The 20,521-nt window shown below is 52.8% G+C and overlaps 1 protein-coding gene across 4 annotated transcripts in view; it reads right to left on the bottom strand.

The window, feature by feature from the left end:
- Positions 1 to 20,521, bottom strand: part of KCNQ1 (potassium voltage-gated channel subfamily Q member 1) — a 365,808-nt gene that overhangs the window by 174,661 nt on the left and 170,626 nt on the right. For all 4 annotated transcript variants that reach the window (XM_043923794.1, XM_043923785.1, XM_043923807.1 and 1 more), the window contains exon 11: positions 13,011 to 13,131. In XM_043923794.1, the coding sequence (XP_043779729.1) occupies positions 13,011 to 13,131 (121 nt within the window). The remainder of the gene's footprint in view (positions 1 to 13,010; positions 13,132 to 20,521) is intronic.

The following is a 20,521-nucleotide window of genomic DNA, read 5'->3' as shown; positions in this document are numbered from 1 at the left end:
TCTTTTTTTAAACTACAACTTAGACCTCATTTTACATTCAGGCTTTATGTTGCCGAAACCCTGCTCTGGGAAGAGGCACGTTGTCTTCATTTCTGAAACCAAGCTGCTTGGGAACTGGCTGGGTCCTGGGTTTTCTGGGGAAGTGACACAGGGTTGACCTGGGAGGGGGCCCTGATCTCTCCCTTTAGGGGGAAGAAACGGAGAGACGCCCCGGCTGGTGACCCTCTTGGGACATGCTCACACACCCGCCCTTTCCAAGGGCTCTGCCCTGGACGTCCCGGCCCCCACCTCGGTGTGGGGAGGCCTGGATACACCGTTGGCAGAGAAGCTGGGCGGGAAGAAGCCAGCCCAGCACCCGCCACTGTAAGAGGAAACGAAGAGAGACAGCTCCAGTCGGCCCCAGGAGCGGGGCCTGGAACGGGTCTGCAGCTGGAGCGGACACAAAGGACTTTTCAGGCCCTGCAGCCAAGGTGCCCAGGGAGCTTTTTTTTTTTTTTTTAAACAGCTATTAGGGTGACAAGTCTTTCCAAAGGCCAGCAGTTGGCGAGCGTTTCCAGGAAGCTGGTCTGGCACCAGGCTGGGATTGGAGCAACTTTAACGAGTTAACTTCAGAAGGAAGGAATCATCAGGAAAGGTTTAAGGTTCAACAAACTTTTTGAATTATTTTGCAAAAGTCCTGGCTTTCAGATTCAAAGGCATGTTTTGCCGTGACTGTTTTAAGCCAGAGCCTATTTCAAAGGAGTGCAGCCTGCACGTTTCTGATTCAGCCGCTCCAGGTGTTTGTCTTAGCTCCTCCGGATGGAGGAGCAAGTGCCATCCAGTGCCGGGAAATACTGGGGTCACCTTACACGTCTCATCAAACATCGCTCCACCCACGTGCCTCTCCCTCTGCCAGCCCCCATGGCCCTGTGTGCACACGCGCGCACACACGCGCACACCTTCTCCAAGCAGGAAGCTGTTCTTTGCCAAGAGCGAATGGAATTCAGGTTTCCAGAGGGTGTCCTTGGCCTCCAGCTCCACAGCCGCACACTGAAGAAAGGTCCTAGTGTGTGTGGTGGGGGCAGAGGGAGAGGGGCCTCCATCTCTGCTCACGTCTATCTCGGCCCCAAGAAAAACCCACAACTGGCTGCACTCTCCTCAGCCACACCCGGCCTCGGTCACATTCCTTCCCTTCCTGAGCCCACACTGGGTGGCCCCGGCAAACCAGCTCCCACACCTTCCTCCCCACCAGCGGGGAGACCTAGGCCAGGCCCTTGTGGGGCAACCAGCAATTGCAAATGAGGCGCCCGCGCACCCCAGATCCGAAGCCGCCAGAAACCACGGAGGGGTCCTCAGAGCTGTGCGTCCTGCTGGGGCCCACTGTCACCTACGGGGTCGGGGGCGGGGGTGGGGGCACAGCGCTCCCCGCCCTTTCCCGGCACACCGCGGGGCGGAGCTCACGCCGAAGGCCCTCTTCCCTCCAGCTTGTGCTCTGCTGGCTGTGAGCTGACACTGCCCCTCCCCACCCCAGGGTCCCTGCACACACACAGCAGAAAGGAGCCCCTTTCCCCTCTGCAGTCTGAGCCTCTCCAGCCCCAAGGTTGGCCTCCTCAGGAGTTAAACATTGATAGGCAGAGCCCAACACCAGCCCCAGCAAATGAGACAAGTCTGTGATCAGCCTCACATGATGGGCTGGCTGGTCACACTCAGCTTCCCGAATCACTGGGACTAGCACCTGCGTGGCCAGGTGGCATCAGACGGAGAGAGTGATATTTCCGCAGGTCATGAGAGTCAATGAGGACTGTGATGAGCAGCAGCATTTATCCATTTTAGGGGCTCAATGCAGAGGGTGGCCTGGTGCCCTGGCAGAGTGTCCATTGCTAAACAAAGGTCACGCTCCTCTCTCCTCGGACCGTGCCCTTGGCGTGCTCACAGAACTGTTTTCCTAAGTGGTGACCTGCGTTGCTACCTGGGGAGAAGGCCACAGTTTTTCCGCCTGCACCTGGAGTCTCAAGTTGGGCTCCTGACCTTTCTCACGGCTGTCTGGTCCTCCTGCCTTGTTTGGGAAAGGCACATCCTTGTCTTGGTCTTACCCATGTGGGTCTCCTGGATAAGTATGAGGTCCCGAGGTGGCCCAAGAGACTAATTTGAGTGTACTTTCTGACCCCAGGTTTCAGTATTTCTGTCCTGCTCACTTGGCTCCACCCACCTCTCCTTCCAGGCATGGCCTGCGGCAGAGTTAACTGGGGGATGCTTTCCCGTTCCTGAGTGTGGGGGAAGCAGAGCGCTAATGAGCAGGGCATGGCCAGGCCGAAGGCCTTGAGTGACTGGGGCTTGGGGCTCAGCAGAGTGCCCTAACCAACCCCCTGGGACTGAGGTCACTTGGCCCAGGTGATGAAGAAAGTTGGCTGGGACTGGTGTAGGATGGAGGCAGGGCCCACTCGAGGAGACAGGCTGTTTTGGGACAGCAAAAGAACACAGAGTTCAGAGTTCGGAGCTGAGTGCCTACCTGGCTCTGCCAGCGTTTGAGCAAGGTCCTGTCTTTGGTCTCGGGGCTCCCATTTCCCACTCTTTCCATCTCCTGACATCTGCAGGCATATTTTCCCATCTTAGACCCAGACCGTGTGGCCTGACCAAGTCCATTTCCCAGCACATGAGACAGGCCGGTGATGGAGGGGGCCCGTCAGCACCAGGCTTTCAGGCACTGCCACAGAGCAAGGGGTCAGTGGGAGAGCATCTCAGGTGATGCCCTTGGAGCCCCTGGGGACAGTCCCGTCCCTGCCGCTTGCACACACACTGCCCCAACCTCATTCAGGCTGGGAGCCAGTCTCTGAGCACTGCTCCACCTGAGGCGGCCCCAGCTTATGACGCTGGCCTTGCAGCCAGGCCCCTATGAGCTTCTACCTGGAGCCCACACACCCAGCTGGGGTTTCATGTGGCTCAGAGAGAGAGAGAAGTAGTAGAGCAGTAGAGAGAAGCAGTAGGAAGAAAGCTCAGGGAGAAGAGCAGGAAGAAAGCATTCAGGTGTTTCAAATGGGAAGAGACTCAATGTAACCTCACAAATCTGGACATGAACCTAAAGAAAACATTGAAAAACAAGCCCACCTACAAAAGGCCCAAGAGAGGAGATTAAGTAGGGAAAGAAAGGTCCCCTTGGGCCTGAGGACAGCTGCCCCATCCCAACCCAGGAGTGGAGACACTGGGCCCCCATGCATACCAAGCTGGGCCAGGTGGACACACCCAGCGTGTGCTGAAGGGATGTAGCCAGAGGTCCCAGTGTGCCCTTGCCCTGAACTTTATACGCAGGTACAGAGGTCAGCTGGGTAAAGCCGAGGACCAGCAGCTGGCCGCCCAGTGCTGCCCGCCGCTTCTTCAGGGGCTGGCTCTCTGAGGGCAGCCGTCTTGCCCATAACCACAAGTGAGGCTGTGGGGAAGAACGCTGAACGTACTGTGAGTGTAGCCGGTGCCCTGAATAGCCTTACATACCCCCTCCAGTCCCCACATGTCTTCTGCTGCTTTGGGAAGCCACCCTGCTGTGTGCCCCAGTTTACCAGGGGGCACAGCTGTGGCACGAGCGGTATTCTGAGTGCAGTGTAGTCTGATCTTATGTGATGGCCCAGTTCCAAGGCCTTGGAAGACAAATCAGGTAGAGTCAACATTACCTTTGAAAATTCCTTGAACTGCCCCCCGCCCCGAATTCCCTTCTCAGAGCTTGATGTAAACCCCTACTAAGTTGTACTTGTGCTGACTGTAGTGGAAGACCTTGCCTGTGAACGCCGAGGGTATCCCTGCTCTTCTCCGTGATCTTTCCCGAGCTGTCTTCAGCCTCCGGGGCCACTGCCCTTGTGAAGAGAGCACTTCCTGAGAAGATCACAGCCATGTGGGGTCATGGCTGGATCTGTGGGGATGGCAGAATGCCATGGATGCCAGACTCGGGTCAGCCCTGGGCTCCTGTCTCCCTCTGCCTTCGTCTTTTCTTCCTCTTCCCTCCACCTGGCACTCGCACAGGCAGGCCAGACCTGATAGACTTCCAGCCAGACCTGTCCCTGCTAGCCAGTCATTGCTGAGGACACCTGTATCGTCCCAGGAGGGCCTGTAAATCTTAAAGGGTGAATACTAGGTGGAGGGGCTTAGGAGCAGCCTGAGAAGCCCCGGCACCCTGGAAGGCCAGGTCAGCGCTGCCCCAGAGTGGTCTGCAGGCCTGGGTGCCCTTCATCCTCCCAGAGTAGTGCCAGGTTCAAGGTGGCAAGACCCATCTTTCTGTGAATCAGGGGACTGACTCACCAGGCCTCCTCTAAGGGCCCCAGTGAGGACTCAAGCTTTTGTCTCAACCAGCCGCAGTGTGCCCTCCCACCCCTGACACAAGATGTAGGGATGACAGGGAGTTGCCCTCTCCTAAGCACCTGAAGGCCACCAGGGCTGTGAACAAACACCGCCCCCACACTTGGGCCACGCAGCCCGTGGACTGCTCAGAAACAGAACTCCCGTGGCGTCTCCCTTTCCTGCCAAGTGCGGTCCCAGGGGAAGGCAGGCCTCATGCCTGCCCTGGTCCTTGCTCTGCATGAAGAAGGGTGTCATCCTCAGCAGGCGAGCCCAGCTGTGCTGAGAACAGAGGGCAGAGGCACGCTGGGGCACTTGTGGCTGCTCTGGGGCGCGGTCCTCAGCATCCCTCCAAGAGGAGAGTTAGCAGAACAGGTGTCAGGTTCCTCCCTCCACAGACAGCGCGGCTCACGAGCCCTGAGCCCTGGGTGAGAGGCAGTGGGTCACAGACAGCGCGGCTCACGAGCCCTGAGCCCTGGGTGAGAGGCAGTGGGTCACAGACAGCGCGGCTCACGAGCCCTGAGCCCTGGGTGAGAGGCAGTGGGTCACAGACAGCGCGGCTCACGAGCCCTGAGCCCTGGGTGAGAGGCAGTGGGTCACAGACAGCGCGGCTCACGAGCCCTGAGCCCTGGGTGAGAGGCAGTGGGTCACAGACAGCGTGGCTCACGAGCCCTGAGCCCTGGGTGAGAGGCAGTGGATTTTGGCTTTCTAGTTACATCTGATGCTGGGAAAGATTGAAGGCAGGAGGAGAACGGGATGACAGAGGATGAGATGGTTGGATGGCATCACTGACTTGAGGGACATGAGTTTGACCAAACTCCGGGAGATGGTGAGAGACAGGGAAGCCTGGTGTGCTGCAGTCCGTGGGGTCGCAAAGAGTCGGACACGACTGAGTGACAGAATAACAACAGCAAGGTGCATCTCATTAAACAAGGACAACATCTAAAGGTGACACACTGTGGCCGCATCTGTGCCCTATGGAGACCTGTGACCTGGCCATTTCAGAAGCTCTCAGGCCAAGGAAGGGACATCCCCACAGGACCTCGCATCACAAGGAGACATTTTACACTGTCTGACATCTATCAAACACTTTCCCGAAGCAGGCACACAGCTGGATGCCGGACCCCATCTCTTCAAAGGCTAACACCAGCACCATGACACGCATCCCTCACATCTACAAGAAGACACAGAGGCTCAGAGAAGTGAGCCAACTGCCCCAGCGTCCCACTGTGCAGGAGGAAGTGACCCAGGGTGGTCAGAGTTCCCTGGCAGGCAATGTTCCCAGACTTGGTAAACCCATAACAAGCACCAGCTAACAAGGAATAAATCTCAGACAAGGTGTGCTTGACCACTGCCCTGAAAACTACAGGACATGGTAGAAGATGAAAGAAGACCTTAACAAATGAGGACCATGTCAAGAGCACCGTTCCGAAGACTCAGTATAGTAAGGGTGTTTGTCCTCCTGAGACTAGACGGGGAGCCGGCCCACCTATTAGAAGCCTCCTGTGGAAACTGGCACACGATGGCTGGAGGTGCCGCACAGAGACAGCCAAGCAAGGCAGGAGAACTGGCTGGAGCTTGCATGACCCGCCGTCCTGAGCTGGGATCCAACTGTACTGATAATGAAACATGGCCCTGGCAAGAAAAACGATAAAAGTCTGACCGACGAAGTGAATAGGATCCACAGACAGAGCCATGTGCAGACCGTGAGCTGCTTTATACTGGTGCTTATCTGGTAGGGCAGTGGAGAAGGGCGGTCTTTTCAGTAAAGGGAACTGAGTCAAGCTGGATATCCAAATGGGCGAAAACTGCCTTGACCTTAGCCTCACATTGGATGCAAAGATTGATTCCAGGCAGATTGCAGATCTACATATGAAAGGTGAACTAATAAAACTTTAGGAAAAAAACAATTATCTTTATGACCTTGGAGTAGTCAAAGTTTCTTAAATAGGATACAAATAGCACTCCCCAGAAAGGAAATGTTTGATTAACTGGATGATGTTAAAATTAAGACCAGAAGGTTCATCAAAAGACACCCTTAAGAGAGGAAAAGGGCAACCCGCAGAGGGAGAAGTGTTGTTTCTTTGGAATGAACATACATGTATCTGACCAATGACTCATGTCCAGGATGAAGAACGCCTACAAATCAGAAGAAAAGACAACCCAAAATAAAATGAGCCGCCAACATGGGCATTTTACAAAGGACCGTATTCAACTAAATAATAATAACGTGCCATTGACTTTGTTGTTGTTTAGTCACTAAGTTGTGTTCTGCTGTTTGTGACCCCATGGACCGACCATAGCCCGCCAGGCTCCTCTGTCCGTGGGATTGTCCAGGCAAGAATACTGGAGTGGGTTGCCATTTCCTTCTCTAGTCCAGGGATTGAACCTGCATTGACAGGCAGATTGTTTACCCCTGAGCCACCAGGGAAACCCATAGCTATTACTGCAAGTTAAAATCACAGTTTGATGCCATTAGATACCCACCATTGTGGCTGAAAAGGAATGACGGAAAATGCGAAGGGTTAGGATATGGAGCAGCCAGAATGCTCCGCAGTGGCAATGGTGGAAATGGTCTGCCTACTTTGGGCAGCTGTGAGGCAGCATGTGCTCAAAGCCCACAAGCTCATCCAGTGACCTGGCAACATACTCACCAGAAAGCAGCCCGTGCATTCCCCAAAGAGCCTAGACAGAATATTCTTAGCAGTGATGATAACAACCCTGTACTGGACATGGTCCAAGTGGCCGTCAGAGGAGAATGGATAAAGGAGGTGTAGGCCCTTCACACGATGGGGTGCCAGCCAGCCAGGGGAGAGGGAGGCCCTGCTCTCTGCTGCCCGACTGTGAAGCTCACAGGGAGTCGGACATATGTGTGTGCACTGTCGGAGTCTATTGATAGAAAGTTCAAGAGCGGGCAGAGCTGGGTCCTGTTGCTGGAAGCCGGGCCTCGCTTGCTCTTGGGTGTTAGTGCACGAAGGGGGAACCTGGGGGCTTCCTGCGAGGTTCTGTCGCCTCACTTGGGGGCTGGTGTCACAAGTCCCAGGGGGCGAAAATGCATGAGACAGTACCCTTGAGATCTGTGTACTTCATCCTTCAACTGGAAAGTTGAAACAATGTCCTCTATATAAGGACAAGCCTTTCTAGCTTAGCTTGAGAGATGGACAGTGCAGGCCTGCAGAGGGGCTGGGTCTGCCCCAAACTCCTCCCACCCCTGGCTCAGGGGATCCCCACCTCAGGCTTCCTGGTCAGGCTGCCTGGGACTCAGTCTCCCCCTCCAGGTTCAAGCAAAGCATAGGAGGGAGCTGTGTGGGACTCCCTGATGGTCAAAGATGTCTCTCCATCAGTACCAGTGCCATTTTGTGAAGTCATCTCCTCCCACCACCTCCAGGGTGTGGGCCTTCTCTCCTGAACATCCTCCTGAACACTGCCCATGGTCCATGCCGCCCTTGCTGTGAACCTGCGTTGCAGAGACGGCCGAGCGGGCCCTGAGCATGCCGGGGCCTGGGGTTATCAACGGCGCCTAAGGCAGTAAGAATTCCCCATGCTTGCCTCTGGGCCTTCTTCCCAGACCATGGGCCCACTCCCCAGAGTAACTGGCCCCAGTGGATGGGCTGCATTCTCCTCGCATGCTCACAAAGGAAATGAGGCTCCCAGAGGTTGGGGGGCTCGGGGGCTGGCCCGCAGCTGGGCCAGGACTGGCTGGGCGCCAGATGAAGGGCATCCGATCTCCAGTCCCCCGTTGTTCCCACTGAGCCACTCGCCTCGCTTGTAATTTAATTAGGAGAACATTTAATCCCCCCGTGCATCTCGGAGACGGTTTTGCGCCTGGCCAGGGCTGTGAGGCTCTGACGGGGAGCCTGTGACTCATGCAGCTTCGCTCAGCCCTCCCGGGCGGGCTCCCGAGGGGCTTCCTTGGCACCTCATGCAGACAGAGGTGGTCTGGAGCTCCAACGAGAGGACACTGGCCTGGAAAGACAAACTAGCCTCATCTGTTCCTGGCAAGCCCCCTCCTTTATCCCCCTGGACGCTGGCCCCAGCAAGGCCTCTCAGTCCTTTCCCACCACAGTTTGCAGGGTGGGAAACAGAAAGGGGCTTGGACGTTCACAGATGTGCCGTGCCTGGCGCCTCTGGGGTCCATGGGTGTGGGCTGCAGTGGGCCCCGGATGTCTCTGAAATGTCCCAGGCAAACCTGGTACCGCCAATAGAGCTAGTACCCTGGTCCAGGGAACTGAGCATGGGACCAAGTCTTGTGACATTTGCCCTTGTTTCCAGAAGGCATGGGGCTGGCCCTGGCCTCGCTGACAAACGCAGATTTCAGGAGACGTTAGTAGTGATGTGGATGGAAGCCAGGCCACAGCGGCCTCGCTGGAAAAGAGAAACTTGAACGTTTTGGCGTGAGATTCTGCAGGGTCCAGGAGAAAGTTGAAGACATGGAAATTCTAATTAACGCACACAGGGCTGGTTTTGCTCAAAGATCTCCAGGCTGTCATGTCGCAGGAGGCCTGCGAGTACATGCTCGCTGGGGGTGTGCGCATGTGTCTGCGCTCACAGTCACCTGGCGGGTGTTCTGTGGGGCCCTAGCCTCGGCCCCGCCTTCCCTCTGCCTTTCTTCCCTAGAAGGTTCTTGGCCTTCCCCATGCCTGTCTTGGTGTACAGGGTGCTAACCAGACTCTCCCCCTGCAGAGCAGGGCAGAGAGATGGCTGGTTAAAGAGAGCTGGGTCTTGCCTACCCGGGAGGCCATGACAGAAGAGAGGAGGGTCCCTTCTGGGAGACCAGAGACTGGTGTGCGCACAGAGGGTCTGGCTCTGGAACCACTTGCCCTGGGTATCCATGTGCAACCACCGGGGTGGGTGTGAATGCTAGGCCAGTCCTGGCTGACTCGGCAGCTGTGGGCAGGACTTCCCAACACACAGCCTTGGAGCCCAGAGCCCCAGATGCTGACCCGAGGCCTGTTCTGACCCAGCTACCCTGGCCCTGCATGCCAGCAGCACTGAGGCGCTCACAGCCTCTGCTTCATCTCTTCCTCGGAAGGTGCTGGCTGGGCCCTGGCTGGGGGACCCAGGAACCATGGTTCTGGAGCTCATCCAGCCTGGGGCTTGAGGGGTGCCAGATAAGGAGAGGCCTGGGGCAGCCACACATGAGGGTGCTGGTAGACAGGTACCCCAAAAGAGACCCAGGCCCCGTACAAGGGTTCAGGGAGCCGGTACAGAGGGCCTCAGGGGCTGGAGGGGGATGTGGCAGCCTGGCCTGGGGGCGTCCTGGGCCTCCTTGAAGGGAGGAGGCCTGCGAGGACGCTGGAGAAATGAGCGGGACTCTGATAGCTGCCGATGAGTGAAAGGATGTTCTAGGTGGAACACCATGTGCAAGGCGCAGGGGTGGACACGGGGTGGCCCTCCCCGCGGCGGGCAAGAGCCCCTTGCAGGGTTTCGCTACCCCCTGCCCTCGATGCCCTGTCTCCTGCCTCACACTTGCTCCATGGCAGCCTTATGGCAGAGCTCAGGGTAGGGGCCCAAGGGCAGACGAGCTCCCTTTCATCTGCCTGAGAGGTGCGGGTGAGCCTGTGGCCTGGCCATCCAGAGCTGTGAGTGGGTCCGGGGGCCTGCCCATGGAGCTTGCGTGGCCAGAGCCACTCTCTCTCCCCAGCCCGCTGCACCCTGACCCCGGCTCTCTGGCGACTCCCTAGGTTGCACCAGACTGGCTCACTGACCCCCAGTCCCCTGACCCCTTGCTCCACCAATGGCCAACAGGCCCCGGAAAGAGGAGCTTCGCCCAGCCCCAGGGACCATCCCGTAATCAAGGCTGCAGTGACCTCACCTCCCTGGGGCCCCTCGGGCGGGGAGAGCTTGAGATGGAAACAAAATGTGTCTTTATTTATGCTTTTAATTTGAATTCTGGAACTGTCCCAACATGGTAATACGTTTAACATTCAGTCAAATGCTGAAGAAAAATGGATCTGTTTTTCAGTAACTGCCTCCCACCCACTCTGGCCCCTGCGAGACCCCTGTGCACATCCCCAGCCCTCTGCACACGCTCCAGGGCGTGCAGCTCTCTCGCCTGCGTGGAGTCCATGGGGCTGAGCTGCCTGCAGGAGCTGAGACGGGTCCCCAAGCCGCTGGAGCCGAGTTTAATTACGGGCATCAATCAGCAGGCAGGCTGTGCGGGAGGCAGAGGAATGCGGCCCGGCGTGGACACTGAGGCCTGGCCATCTTCCCCCAGCTGCCCTGCCGGCTGCTGCAGCCTGGGGTAAACGCGGGGCCCAGCACTGCTGCCCCCTTCCCCCGCCATGGTGGGGTGGCGCCTTGGCCTAGCCCTCAGCCCTGGGGGCGCCTGGGATCTGAAGTCCCACTGCCGTCCCCTGCACTGTGCCTGTACCCCACCTTCCCTGGGTTCCTGCAGGCAGGACCCTGGCCCTTGAGGACAGGGACATGCAGAGCCCCTGCTGTCTCAACCTTGACCAGATCACAGGGCCTTGAGGAGGCCTTTCTGCTGCACACTGTCTCTTCAGCCCAGCCTTCCCTGCAGACCCCTCAGTCCAGCACCCGCCTTCCCAGCTGGCTCCTCTGCAGGGTCTGTACTGCGAAAGGCCTTCACAGGTTCCAGGGCGAGGACCCTCCTGGGGAAGAACAGCCTAGGCCCAGCCAGCACTGGAGGGAGCCCCTCCTCCCATAACCAACGGATGGCGCCCAGGGAGTGACGACCCAAGGACCACCCCAGGCCCACGGCAGGCAGAGAGCTTAGGGCTGTCAGGTCAGATGGCCTCTGTGTTGGAGGAAAGAAGACAAGGAATGGGCAGGTTCCTCTGACTACGCAGCCCAACCAGCTTGAGTTGCTTCCTGGGGCTCCCTGGGCAGGTGGACCGCCTCTCGCCCCCCTGAAAACCTTGTGCCTGCAGATTCTGACACACATGGACCTCTCTTCAAAAGGGGCAACCAGGCAAGGCAGCTGTGAGCTTGGATTTAGGTCACCTCAGCTCCCAGTCTTTCACCACCCTTACCCTGGGACTTCCTGCAGCGACCTCAGAGGGTCCCGGGAGCTGGTGAAGATTGCCCAGCTTGACGGGTGATGGGTGACCACCCCGTCCACCCGGGGTGCGACGCCTTATGGAGCTGGGCCACAGGTGAGAGTGGAGGAAAAGCGAGCTCTGATAGGAAGAGAGAGCCAGGAGGATAAGCAGGGGCCGCTGAGCAGTACAGCGAGGCCTAGGTGGTGTCCACCCACACGAGGGTCCCGGGTCCCAGCAGGCTCTTGGCCATCCTTGCTCTAAGCAGGCCCTGCCACCTGTGCTGCAAACACCAGTCACAAAACCCCAACTTTCACAAAACACTTGGGGGTCTCCTGTGTCCCAGATTCGCTACAGGCCTCAGCCAGAGGGGTAAGCTGGCATCCTGCCTTGGAATACCACCGACCTGCCTCTGCCCAGAGCCCCTGGTTGCCAGCACGAGTCCTACCTCTGCCCTTGCTCACTTACCAAGTGAGCCTCTTGGGTCATCTCCAGAATGGGCCCAGAGTTCAGAGCCCCACTCCCAGGGGTGGCCCGGAAGCTTGCTCCAGTACTGAGTCCACTGCTTCCCAGCCCTTTGTGTGGCTCTCACTGAGACTGAACATGCTTTCTCTGCATGCCCTGCCATCCACACGTGCTGTCAAGCTCCTTGTGAGCCTGGCGGGGCCTGGGAGGATGGCAGGTGGGCCTGTCAGATCACAGTACCACCTCGAGACCGTCCTGTCCCCCTCTCGCTCTGGCTCCCTGGCCCGGCCAGTCCTCGGGTTACAGAGCAGCCAGGAGGCCCTGCAGTTGGGGTCCTGACTTCCTTAGTCATTTGCAAGGCAAAGGCCACACCTGGCAACAGCAAAGGCAGCCAGCCTGGGGCCTCACCTCGAGAGAGGTGCACACGATTAGGACGACCTGGAGACCCTGAGTCCGGAGAACCAGAACATGCTTCACTGACTCCGAGGAGAGAAGAAAGGAAGGCCAGCGAGTGACTCTCAGAAGGAGGGTGAGCACCATGCGCACATCCGACACAGACAGACGTCTCTAGGGGAACCCCCGGTGGGGCAGCAGCCAGGACGGGCCCGAGTGTCCCGCTGACCTGGCACAGCGTCACTGCACGCGGGGTGCCCTAGCTGGGAGCAGTGAGTCACGTCGCAGGGGAATCACACCACAGCTGAGCCCCGGGGATTGGCCTGGGGATACCGTGACGGCGGGGGAGGACGGGCATGCGTCCCAGGCCAGCTGTGTCTCGGGGGCAGGCCAACTGGAAGGCGTGGAGAATCAGCCATTTCCTCCACCTGAAGGAGCCCCTGAGGACAGCCACAGCATCTGCCCCGTGGCTTGGCCAGGGTTCCACGGGGAAATGTGAAAAACAATGTCGTCTCTCTTTTGGGGGGCAGGGGAGGGGGCTCAGAGAGAGAAAAACAATCTTCTCAGATGCTCAGAGCACGGAAGCAAGTGGAAAATGATCAGTCCGGTTTCCATAAGTCACAACAAGAGGATTGTGTTCCCAGACTCGGTGGGAAATGCCCTTGCTATATCCCTGCCGGGTGGCCCAGTGTGGGGTCTAGCCCCTGGGGGCCAGTGGCCCTCGGTTGCTGAGGGCAGGCAGCGAGTGGTGGGCACTGGGCTAATAGGCCTGAGTCCTGGTCCAGCACCGAGGTGTCCCCTTGGAGCCCTGTGTCCTTTCCACTCATCACCCCTGGATGAGTGGGTACTCACTGTGACACGTGGGTGATGGGAGTTAGCAGCGTCTCCCCTTCCAGGTCCAGGTCCTCAGCAAAGCTGTTGGTTCTCATGAAATGGGCTGTGCTCACTTCCAGCAGCGTGGGACTCTTTTTCACTGTTGGGAAAGATGCGGGGCAGCGTGTTAGGCATGATGGCAGAAGGGCCTAGGGCTGCCCAGAGCTTAGATGCCGACTCAAACCTGCCTTCCTCAAACCCCTGGATCCTTCCCACAAGCGGGTAAGAGACCCACTCACAGCAGTGGGGAGGAGTGGAGGTGACATAAGAAGTCTCGGCACAAGGATTGACTGGGTTCATGATGGCTCCCATAGGCCTGAGTCCTCAGTGGTCAAGGTGCAATTGAGAGCCAGTGGGAAGGGCCAGGTGGTGCTACTGGTAGAGAACTTGCATGTCAAGGCAGGAGATGTCAGACATGCAGGTTTGATCCCTAGGTCCAGAAGATCCCCTGGAGGAGGGAATGGCAGCCTACTCCAGTATTCTTGCCTGGAGAATTCTATGGACAGAGGAGCCTGATGGGCTACACGCCATGGGGTCACAAAGAGTTGGACACGACTAAGCGATTTATCACGCACGACATCTCCTCAGAGTGAGGACTGTGGCCGGGCTGAGCTCAGGGCTCTGGGCCTCTCCCCAGATTCACATCAGACGTTAGGGTCGAGAAGAGCTGACAAGCACAGATCTGGTAAGACGCTGATTCCCATCACTGTCCACAGTTATGTGGACAGACCCAGAGTGGTAGGACTCCTGCTCATGAAGAGTCGGAGGATGGGTGTGGGACAGCCACAGATGTCCTGGCCCCTCACACACTCTGCCTGCACTGCCTGAGGGAGGCACAGGAACCATTCAACAGCCCGTGTTAGCATTCAGATTCCCGGGCCCACCTGCAGTGGGGTGATGCTGGCCCTCGGGGCTGACTAAGAGTACCTGTCAGTCCCCAGATATGCAATCCGGACCCTTGTTTTTTTTTTTTTTTTTCTTTCCATTTAAGGTTTGTATTGTAAAATAAGTACTTGTAAAAAGTGAGGCAAGTCAAAGATTCACAAAGCCCTTCCTCCCCGCCGAGGTCATTAGTGTTAAACACCAACTAGATTCCGAGCTCACCCTTCTCTGCTCATCAGAGCGGCTGACACCTGGTGGGACTTGCATTTACACACACGTGACATTCCTGTCATTTTGTTCCTGTCCCTCTGCAGCATGCCCATCTCCTTTTTCTACAGGTATGTAGACATGGACCTAAGTCTTACTTTAGTAGTTGTGTGACAGTCTGTAGCTTAGATCTGCCACAGTTAACTCAGTCAGTCCATGTTTGATGGACATCTGGTTCCCTTAGCTTTAAGCTTCTACTTTAAGACAGTGATGCACCATTCATCTTTATGAAAACCTGACACTTTAAGGCAGGTGAGAGGGTGCTTCCTTGGTAACTTTAATAGATGTTGCTGAATTGTTTTCCCCAGAAGTTGTATCAGGCTCTACCAGTAGTGCATGAACATGCCAGCTTCCCCACATCCATGCCGGCACCAGCCTTTGGCAGCTTTTTCGGGGCCCGCCAAATACAGATGAAGACTGGCATGCTGTTTTTCCTTCTGCACCGAATGCCTTTTGTGGCTCTGAGGCTGTTTGCTTTTCCTCTTGTGGAATTATCTGTTCATAGCCTTTACTCGTTTTTGTTCGTCAGTTTGTAGGAAAATTTTTATATGTTAGATAGAGATAATTAACCCTTTGTCATTTGTGGTACAGATACCTTCCCCAGTCTACCTTCAATGTTTTAACCTTAATTATGGCTTTGTCATAGGAAATTTTTTTATGATTTTGGAGCTATACCTTTAGCACATTAAAAAGCAGAGACATCACTTTGCTGACAAAGATCTGTATAGTCAAAGCTATGGTTTTTCCAGGAGTCATGTACAGATGTGAGACTTGGACCATAAAGAAGGACAAGAGCTGAAGAATTGATGCTTTCGAACTATGGTGCTGGAGAAGACTCGAGAATACCCTGGATAGCAAGGAGATCAAACCAGTCAATCTTAAAGGAAATCAACCCTGAATATTCATTGGAAGGACTGAGGCTGAAGCTGAAGCTCCAATACTTTGGCCACCTGATGCAAAGAGCCAACTCATTGGAAAATACCCTGATGCTGGGAAAGGTTGAGGGCAGGAAAAAAAGGGGATTATAGAGGATGAGATGGTTGGATGACATCACCAACTCAATGGACCTGAGTTTGAGCAAACTCCAGGAGATGGTGAAGGACAAGGAAGCCTGGCGTGCTGCAGTCCACAGGGGCGTAAAGAGCTGGACACGACTTAGCGACTGAGCAACAACAACCACCACCTATCTTTTGCTTTTGAAAAAGAAAGATTTCCCTTTCTTTATCAAAGTAGTACAACTATCTCCTAAATGTGTAAGTGTGTGTGTAGATTTTAATACATTTAGCACTTACGCCTCACATTGCAGGAGGTCATCAACAGTCAGAAAATGAAAATGTGAAAGGTACTGTATTCAGTCTTACTGAAAAAACTAAAGTAAAATGCAAACTAAAATTTCTTCAAGGAAACATAGGAGAAAACCTCTGGACCTTGGATTCGGCAATGAGTGTCGAAGTATGGTACCAAAAACTCAGTCTGTGAGCAGGAGGAAAAGGAAAAACTGGACTTTATCAAAATTAAAAGCATTTGTTCTGTAAGAGACACTGCTAAGAGAATGTAAAGACAAGTCATAGACTTGGAAAAAACGTTTGCATGTCACTTCTCTCGTCAAGGACTTTTTTCCAGAATGTATAAAGAACTCTTGGAACTTGACAAGAAAACTAACAACCCAATTTTAAAAATGGATTACTAATAAGCTCATGGGGAGATGCTCAATTCAATCAATATTAGTAATTGTTAGGGGAATGCAAATTAAGTTCACAACAAGCTACCATTATACCCTTATTGGAATGACTAAAAGTTTAAAATGGTAGCAATTTGGATATTTAGAAAAGAATAAAGTTAGAGCCTTACTTTTCACTTTACATTAAGAAATTAAAGTCTGACAATATGGTATACTCATGAAGACGCAGAGCAACTAGAACTATTCATGTTGCTGGTGGGAATGCAGAATGGTGCAGCCATGTTGGAAAAGGGTTTAGCAGTTTCCTTTAACGTTAAACATATGTTTATCTTGTGACCCATTGGTCCTTGTCCCAGTTATTCAAGTGAATTGAAAATTTATATTCACACAAACTTGTACATAAATGTGTATAACAGTTCGCTTAAAATTGCCAAAACCTGGAAACAACTAGGATGCACTTCAGTAGGTGAAATGGTAAATGAATTGTGGTACGTCCATACAATGGAATACCATCCAGCAATCAAAAGAAGTGAACTAATGATTCATGTAACAACATAAATGAATAGCAAATGTATTTTGCTAAGCAGTGAAAGAAGCCAGATGCAAAAGGCCACGTATTATATGATATCATTTATATGACATTCTGGAAAAGGCAAGACTACAGGGACATAAAACAGATCAATGACTGCTAGTACTTAGGGGAGGGGGAGTACTTACAGGGATACAGGGATAACTTCTCTGTGTGATGATGTGGTGTTGGATACACAACTGCAAGCATTTGTCAAAACCCATAGAACTTATACATCTCCAAGAGTAAATTTCACTATACACACCACACCGCCTACCCCCCCCGCCCCCCCCCAACCAAAATAAGCCTGTTCGAGGATCCAGGATGGAAAGCAGACTGTGCCGAGTGAATTCTGTATTACAAATATATAACACAGCACTGTAAGGAGAGTGGAAGAAGGAGCTGACCTGTGAATCCTTGGGAAACAGTCTTTCACTGGACATGGTTAAAGTGAATGCACACACACAGTATTCTAGGTGGTAAGTTTGTTTCTCAAGGGGCACTACAGGTGCCCTTGAATAAGTAAATTTATAGATAGTGGGAGCAAGGAAAGTAACAAAGTTGGGGGTGGTGAGTGAACCTGTAATGAGAAAATACCAGGATGAACTCATACTTGATACAGACACGAATAAATATAGATATGTATGCACACGTGGGTTATTTTCATATATACATACTTCCTAGCTCTGTCCATTGAGAGACCCCAGAAGCAGTGACAACCCTGGAGCAGTGAGCACATCTAGTGCCCAGATCCTGGCTTCTAAATCTTGCACATTCTCCAGTAAAAGGAACCGGGACTCTCTGACAGAATGGTGATTCTAGTGCTAGGGCAGGGGAAGTGTAAGATGAGTCTAAAGTACTGTCTAGTTCTAGAAAGTAAAGAAATGCTCAAAAATGAATAAATGAGAAGGATGAGGGCATGTCAAATGGACACAGGAACTAACCTAAAAGAGCTCTCAATCCAGTGTCCAAAGCTACAATAATTTGAGCAACAAAATTATATTAATAATATAACTATTAGATTACAGCTGAAAATATAAATATTCTTGAGTCCATACTGATACAAATTAACAAGTAATTGAAAGAGAGAGATACATCTTCCTTACAGAAGAATTTCAAATAATAAATGTAGAAAGACTGAGGGAAAAAATCACCAGTAGAACACCTCAGTGTTACTTGCTATAGGCAAGATCCAGGGACGAATGCTAAAATCAGTAGGTGAAACTTTAAGGAAAGACTTCAAAGGATCTCCCCTCTACTCTTAGTTGATTTCTGTGGTGGTTTTAACATATGTTCACCAGTGCTTTGCCATTCATTCTGGCAGGATAGAGTGTAGCTCCCCACCCCTGGGTGTGGGCTGGAATGGAGACTGCCTTCTCATGACTGGACTGTGGAAAGGGAAAAATGCTAAATACGGCCGGATGACACCACCATAACCACGTGGGTCAAGGTCAACAGTACCAGTGATAAACCACGTGGATGTCATGAACTGTGACATGGCATGAGAAGACACCTCACTTCATGGCATTCTTCCCCCAAAGCCTAGTCTAATCCCGAGAGAGCAGTGACAATCCCAAACCGGGGGTCATGACACCTGACTAGTATCCCTAAAAAGTGTCAAGGAGATACATGAAAAACAAGGAGGGACTAAGATTAGTTGTCATGGGCCAGAGAAAATTAAGGAGAACTGACGAAATGTAATGATAGATCTTAGAACAGAAAAAGGATATTAGCAGTTAAACGAGTAAAATCCAGATAAATGAATGAAACTGTAGCTTAACTACTAGTGTTGTTGCAATGTTAACGTCTTAGTTTTGATAATTGTACCATGGTTATATAAGATGCTAACATTAGGAGAAGCTGGTGAGAGGTATATGGAGACTCTGTACTATTTTACCTTTCTGTAAATAAAAATATTATTTAAAAATGAGGGGGAAAACCCTGTATACAGTGGTACAAAAAATCTTTAGTATCTAATTAAGGATATACAAGAACTCTATGGAGAAATTACAAGGCCTTAACGGGAGGCATTCAAGAAGACATAAATAAAGGAGAAATATGCTTCTGTTCCATTGATTAGAAAACTCAATAGTAAAAAGATTCTCCCCAAATCTTAATAAAAATCCCATGGTTTCTGTGTTGGAACCCTGGCAAGCTGATTCAAAAATTACTCTGCAAGTATAAAAGGCCAGGAATCAACAAAATTCTTGAACAACAACAAGGTAGGAGAACTTGCTCTAGTAGACATCAGTACCAATTACCAAGCAGTAGTCATTGAGGTGGTGTGGTGCTGAGGCAGAGAGAGACAGACAGCCTAAGGGGACGGGGTTGACTGTCTAGAAACAGCCCCCCACATATATGAATGCTTACTGTGTATCAGAGGTGTCCTGCAGAAGGTGGGATGAGGATGTTCAGGGATACCTGTCTATTCACACGAAGGAAATGTTGAACTGGACCCTTACCTCACACCATACATCAACAGTTCATTAATGGCATTCCTGGCAGTTACAAACTGATGAAGAGAAAACTGTAAAGACTTTCTGGCTGAATCGAGAAGAATACCTTCATGACCTCAGGGTTTGGAAGAATTTTCTAAGACTTCAGCAATAACCATAAAGGAAAAGACTGATTAATTCAACTATATTAAAATTGAGACATTGTGGCTCAGCAGGTAAAGAATCTGCTTGCAGTGCAAGAGATATAGAAGACGTGGGTTTGATCCCTGGGTCAGGAAGATCCCCTGGAGGGGGAAATGGCAACCCACTTGTAGCAGTATTGCTTGAAAAATGCTATGGACAGGGGAACCTGGAGGGCTACAGTCCATTGGATCGCAGAGTCGGACACAACTTGGCAACTAAACAACAATCACCAGACAACATATTTAATAGTAAAAAGCCAACCACAGAAGAGTATCCACAAAATACAAATAATTCCTACACATTGATAAGAAAAATGTTAGTGGCTTAATGAAAAATAGGGCAAGAGACAAGCACGTCACAAAAGAGGACTCCAAATGGCTGATGAACATGTGGAAAGGTGTTGCGCCTGACTTGCAATCAGAGAGATGTAAATAAACTCAGGGAGCTCACAGCCCATGGGGGTGAGGGCAGACTTCCAGCAGGAAACCGCACAGACATTACTTAGTCACACCCTGGAGAAGGGCTCCGAGTGAAGGGCTCTTTGCCCGTGACATTCTCTGAGAGCACAGGAAAGTGACGGGTGAGTCTTGAAGAATGTATGCGCATGCAAAGACTCCCAGGTCTGGGACCTGGCAGGGATATTTACGGCCCCCATTTTAGAGATTTGGGGCTGAGATTCAAGTACCCTGGGTTATATTATTCAGTTGTCAAGTGACAGAGCTAGAACTTCATCCAGGATTCAAATGTTCTCTCAAAAAAAAAAGGAAAGGAAAAATGAGCACAAATACATATTTTTGTGTCTGCATCACTTGTATACAGAAGGAAGGAACAGCAGAGCAGTGGCTGGAAAGTGGAGCTACTTTCCAACACCCAAGATGACAAGTGCCATCTCCAAAGCCCCAGGGCCAAGGGTGAGCCACCCGACCCCTGACAAAGGCCCATCCCCGGTGTTTCAGGAAATTAAACTGTGCATGTCAGTTGGCTCGTCAGAGCAGTCAGGGCCTGCACCTGCCAGAGAAGAATGTGCGATGTTTGGTTTTATCCTGAGAACAGCATGTGAGGCCCCCACAGCAAGGGGCAAAGAAAGGAGCTCCACATTTTGGTTTTTCCCAATCGACAGGAATGGCACTTTTTTGCCCACTCCTACATCAGATGTTGTGGGGTCTGCCTCCCCTATGACAAGCAGGCAGCAGTCAGGGCCACAGACCCCTCCCCATTTCCCACCTGTAGTCCCAGCCTGGTCAGGCTCCTGCGGGAAGGTACACGGAGTGTGGTGGGGTTGGGAGGTGGACTTGTATCCTTGGCAGACACACTGGCTTACTGCCCCTTCGGGCCAAGGTTTGGGGTAAGGGCTGTGTCCCACGAAATCTGGCTTGTCACCCCCAACTTCAGGGAGACTGTGGTTGGTGTTTTGCAAAGATGTGAGAAGACCAGCGGCCGTGACCTTGCAACT

Source organism: Cervus elaphus, chromosome 2, assembly GCF_910594005.1.
Source record: "Cervus elaphus chromosome 2, mCerEla1.1, whole genome shotgun sequence".
NCBI classification, from domain to species: Eukaryota; Metazoa; Chordata; class Mammalia; order Artiodactyla; family Cervidae; genus Cervus; species Cervus elaphus.
The sequence above is the reverse complement of the archived record's forward strand: the minus strand, read 5'-3'. Positions and strand labels throughout refer to the sequence as shown.